The sequence below is a fragment of the Rhagoletis zephyria genome, unplaced genomic scaffold (assembly GCF_001687245.7).
Source record: "Rhagoletis zephyria isolate East Lansing unplaced genomic scaffold, Rhagoletis_zephyria_1.1 Rzeph_scaffold_01800, whole genome shotgun sequence".
NCBI lineage: Eukaryota > Metazoa > Arthropoda > Insecta > Diptera > Tephritidae > Rhagoletis > Rhagoletis zephyria.
In genome coordinates, this window is record NW_016158884.1 from 11,118 (window position 1) to 16,197 (window position 5,080).

The 5,080-nt window shown below is 32.8% G+C and overlaps 1 protein-coding gene and 1 long non-coding RNA gene across 2 annotated transcripts; one reads left to right on the top strand and one right to left on the bottom strand.

The window, feature by feature from the left end:
* Nucleotides 1-490: 490 nt before the first annotated feature.
* LOC108365202 (uncharacterized) lies at nucleotides 491-3,121 on the bottom strand. The gene is made up of 7 exons (XM_017619183.1): nucleotides 2,869-3,121; nucleotides 2,394-2,466; nucleotides 2,275-2,337; nucleotides 2,155-2,202; nucleotides 1,457-1,737; nucleotides 1,247-1,394; nucleotides 491-1,169 (listed from the first exon to the last, which is right to left on the bottom strand). Exons 1-7 carry the CDS (start codon nucleotides 2,875-2,877, stop codon nucleotides 1,042-1,044), a joined length of 750 nt encoding a protein of 249 aa, XP_017474672.1. The 5' UTR covers nucleotides 2,878-3,121; the 3' UTR covers nucleotides 491-1,041.
* A 1,096-nt stretch (nucleotides 3,122-4,217) lies between these two features.
* Nucleotides 4,218-4,892, top strand: LOC108365203 (uncharacterized). The gene is made up of 3 exons (XR_001847891.1): nucleotides 4,218-4,548; nucleotides 4,616-4,733; nucleotides 4,803-4,892. It is a non-coding gene; the product is annotated as an uncharacterized LOC108365203 (long non-coding RNA).
* The last annotated feature ends 188 nt before the right edge of the window (nucleotides 4,893-5,080 follow it).

Genomic DNA, 5,080 nt, shown 5'->3' on the forward strand with positions numbered 1-5,080 from the left:
GCTGACATTTTTTGGGTATTTTTATTTTGTTTATGTTATGTTTATTACTTTTTTTTTATAAAAGTCGAGCGCATATGTGTAATATATATAAATCCACATTTAAAATTTTATACAATAATTATAAAAATTCAACAAATTTTACCGATTCCCCCAAAAAAATTAAGCTTTTTAATAAGAATTTTTAGAAAAACTTTAGGTGTGCAGTTCTGTAGCCGATTAAATTTTAGTAGCATAAAGTGGAAGATTCAAGACGCGTCTTAAACTGCTAATTGCTTTTAATGTTAATTTCGTTTTTCTTATTTTCTATAATTCGAATTTTCCATAGTTATAGCATGATAAAAATATAGGAAGGTAAAACCGCTGTGAGGAATTTTTCAAATTCTTGACGTTTGCAAGCAATTTAATTTTAAACTCACACACACATTCTCATTTTCAATCTCAAACAACAAAAACAATGAACAATTTCTTCTTTTTACTCTCAATTTTATATGATTTTAAAATGTTGGCAAACGTCAGAAAAAAATCATGGCCGACGAATTAAGAGAACGGTTTTACCTTCTAATGTTTTTATCATGGTTAAGTCTTAGACACAGTCTTAGGCACAGTGAGTTCCGTAAAAATGGAACAAAAAAAAATTAATAAAATAAATAGTAAGTTGCAATTACTACGAAAAAAACATAAATCACAGTTCCAAACTTTGTACAAAAACAATGATATTAATATTATCAAACGCTAACCTCCCTATTATGAATTCGTACGCTGCACGATAGACGCTTGCATTCTGTTATTCTCTATTACGAATCGATGTTGTCGTATGAAATCCTATAATTAGCGTAGCTGATTTGTGCTGGTTCACAATAAAGAGTCGGTCTGTCGGTCATATGAAAACGATTATACGATTATACGAGAACTGATTTCGTACGATACGCTTGCAAGCGTTTATCGTCTATCGTGTGAAAATTCATGATAGGGGGGTTAGTGAAAAACTTAAAAACTTCAGATTTCCTCAGTTCTTTTGACACTTAAGAATAATTTAAGAACTTAATTCTCCTTGTTCTTTTGCTTTTCGCGGTAAAGTTTTTTAAAATATTTAGCCTTTTCAAAATGGATGGCTTTTCTAAGCATCTCTTCCGGCGTCGATCCCTTGAATGGTAACTTGGCAACGGCTCCTGAAAATTTTATAAAAAAAATTTAATTTAAACTAAAAAGAAATCATAATTTATTAGAATGAAATTTTGCGATTTACCTGTCAACACGGTATAAAAGTTTGGAAATTTTTTTAGCCCAATTTTTCCATGTGAACCATCAAGGTTTAAGGCTACAATGACGTCCGTTTTTAAGACGAGTGAAATATTTTTCATGTTATTACATAAAATTGATGCTATTACAGATTCCTGTAAATAGGTACAATAAATATTACAAATTTCGTTCACACATAAATAAATAACTAGCGTACATATACATCCTTGTTGGCAGAAGAAATTTTTGCCTCAAGCTCCTCCATTTCCGCTATATCGCAGACAGGGAAGTATTTTGCCACAGGTACATTTTGCGTCTCTTGGCGAACCAATTGCTGTGTAACCACTTTCTGGCTTGCAATCGCATCCATAATCGCGGTGTTTTGCCTTTCGACAGTCAAAAGGAGCTGATCCAGCTTCTCATCAATTGTTTCAAGTTGCTTCTCAAACAAATTGCAGTGGCTGCAACACACAACTTCCAAAACGCCTTCGGTGAGTTCTATAAGTAATATATTTAAAAACGCTGTAACTACAATCGGCTAACCAATAATAACTATGTACATACATATATATTGCCACCTAAACTGCAAAAAGGCATAACTAACAAACTTTCTTTTAGATAAAACGATGTGGGGACTTGTAATTCGATGAAATGTATCATAGTCAATCAAAAATAATATTTTGGATTTTTTTCAGTTACGACCTTTTACAATTCAGTTGGCGATATGTATGTACATACATATGTTTTTCATATACATCTGCAGCGAAAATAATAGCAGTGCTACGTATTAATAAAGTTTTAAACTTCGGTTTAAATATATGGTTTTGATTGGAGAATAAACCACCAAGAGGTAAGAGGCTGGTAGCTTAAGTTTTACGTCACGTACATATGTATGTATATAATTAAATAATGTACCGGGGTTATATCCAATGGTCGACGTCGAAATGCTGATTCTACGTGATTCTAAAAATATAATGAAAGTTAAGCATAACGAACACAAAAGTATGAAAATTTCACATTGCAGAAGTTTATTACCTATTGTACATTCATTGACGTGACTTATACCGCTTGTCCCCGGGTTAATAGTCTTGTTCGCATCTAAAATTGATTTTAAGCTTATGTACTAATATAATTAATAAACAATCTATACTTACATTTTGCCTTTTTTGCTGGGATGGCCGCCATCGAGGTGCTGCGGTTTTGCGCTCCGAATTTTTTTAGAAAGTGCTCGAAAATAAAAATAAATTTATTATTGATCTCGTATTTTAACAAAAAGTAAGAAAAGTATAGTTAAAAAAGTAAAGTAAAAGTAAAGTCTTTTAAGACATAAATTCCATAATAGAAAAGGAACATGCGGAATTCGGTAGCTTTCCAATTTGCTATTTCATCCAAATGTCTTGGTTTTCGTACAAATTTCCGAGATATTTGATTACGAATTGCCCACATTTTGAGTTTTTCTTGGAAACGTAATTCCGTTGAGCAACTTGGCTCATCCGGAGGCATTTCTTCAATTTCGGCAATTCTAGCAACTTCCGCAGCCGCATATGCCTTAGTTGTACCTAACCTCAATTTCTTCCGGTTTTTTGCTCTTTCATTACTAATTAATCTTCTAAGGTGGCGTCTACTTACCTTATTCATATTGTTCGCTGCTTACTTTTTGTTTTATTTTATGTTTTTTTTTGTTTTTAATAATTTAACTTAAATTTTGTTACGACGATTAAAGTTTTCACCACCACTCTGCGCAATTTATTTTAATCAGCTGTGTCAGAACTAGATACCAACAAGTAACGATTACGCTTTTGTTTAATTTATCGATAGAATTCTTATTGCTTTGCAACTATCCCGATTCATTCAAATGCGATTTACTATATGTATAATTGTACAACTCAGATAAATATTTCCTAAAAATTACCTATAATAAATTTTTAGTTTAATTATGTATATATACTCACCTATGTAAAAATTTAATGTTTTCATTTGCTTTTGTCTTGCCCATATTAGTTATCACTAAATTAATCGATATACATATGGGACCATGAGAGCCAGAGTAGCCTAAATCCCTTTTTTTTTTAAAAGTGAGAAGGTTGCCAGCAAAGCATAGTTCAAAACGTATCTCTTATTGCCAGAGTAACCACCTTTTAGCTTTTTCATGACTACGTTTATACGCACGTATTATTTGCAAATAACAGTTTTCAAAATGGTAAACTTTGCTGCATAAACGCTAAGTTAATTTTTTATTTGCAAATAACTAAATCACGCAAATAAATATTGATTAGTGGTACTATTTGCAAATAAGCGCAAGACACCGCCATTCTTCACCATCTAATAAAAAACAGTAAGTTAGGTATTTGCAAATTATTTTTATTTGCAAATAGCTTACGTATAAACGTAGTAATAGTTAGCAACAGAAAGCTGGAACAAATATTTTAGATTTTACCAAACAAATGTTAGGTTGTTCAATTGCCTCATCATGTTTACTATTATTGTAGAAAGGCTACTCTGGCTCTCATATTACTTCGTTTTCACCAAATTGATCGCTATATATGACAGATTTTGCCAATCATTATCTTACAGTATGTAGCTATTGCATATTATGTGCAAAACTCGATTTAAATGCTGTATCGTTCATCAGCTATGAATTAAACATTTTATTAAAAGTATTGTTATCAACGTGTTTTTTTATTACGCACATTGCTGTATACTTTTTTGCAATAATAATCGATATAACAGAAATGCACTAACAATAGAGGAAAACAATCGATACTAACAATACAACCATCGATAGTTTCGAGTTTCTAGTTTTGCAACTTTGGGAACAGTGTTGCCGACTCTAGTTGCCTTTGTTAAAATTTCAAACAAAAGTTCCCTGTGTGGCAATGGATACATATATATAAATCAACTAAAACCTTCGTTTAACAATAATTTCTTTTAACTTAAAAAATAAATATCTTTTTAAGTTATGTTGTTTTTAGCGCATATTTTCATAGAGTATTGTCGCAATAGAAGTGATTTATGTGTCTGATTTCAGTTTTATTAATTATAAATATCGCTTCATATACATATGTAAGTATTTAAATTCAGGCTTGCAAAGTCTTTTACATATTCGTATAATAATTCATTATCGACATTGGTTACGTCATCTCTTTGAATGATGTATGCGTGAAAATATTATGTCGATGAAATGTCCCCTTCATTTGTAAATAGCTCCACAAAAGGGAAATTTCCGTAACTTAACAACACTGCTTGGAAATATAAAAAAAGTGTCAAAAAATGCAGAAACTATAAAATGAAGTGAAGTGAATTACAAAAGTTAGTTTTTATGGCAATATTTCTGTGCAAAACCGTAATGAATTAATTAATATTAATTATTTTGCAGTATGCAGCTATTGTATATTACGTGCGTTCATAAAAGCGAGCTACGCAGTTGCTACGAAGCTCTGCAATTGGCTATTTGTGCACAAGTTGGAGCGTTTTGCAGTGGCTTGGATAATAAGGTATGATGGTAGTTTTAAGTATGTACTCCCAAGCATTAAATGGTTGCTATTATTTATCTTGCTCCAAAGTGCAACCCCGCTACCTGATCGTCCTCGCCAGCGCCGTTTAGGTCGGCGAAGTATCTCAGAAGTTGTCCGTCCATAGGGCAACATTCACTACGCATTCTCCTACTCAGGGCTGGCATCGAGTCAAACCCTGGGCCAGAAATATACACCTGCTGTGTATGCCGAAGACGTTTACACCACAACTCCACCTCAGTCAAGTGTAATGCCTGCGAGGGGTGGAGTCACCTCAGGGTCTGCTCGGGACTACGGACACACAGACAGTGGACCACGTCGTACGTGGC

Coding starts and splice junctions, on each gene's coding strand:
- LOC108365202 (XM_017619183.1), bottom strand. Junction 2,338..2,393: donor CCCAGCAAAAAAGGCAAAAT/GTAAGTATAGAT, acceptor AATCAATTTTAG/ATGCGAACAAGACTATTAAC. Junction 1,395..1,456: donor CTGCCAACAAGGATGTATAT/GTACGCTAGTTA, acceptor ACCTATTTACAG/GAATCTGTAATAGCATCAAT.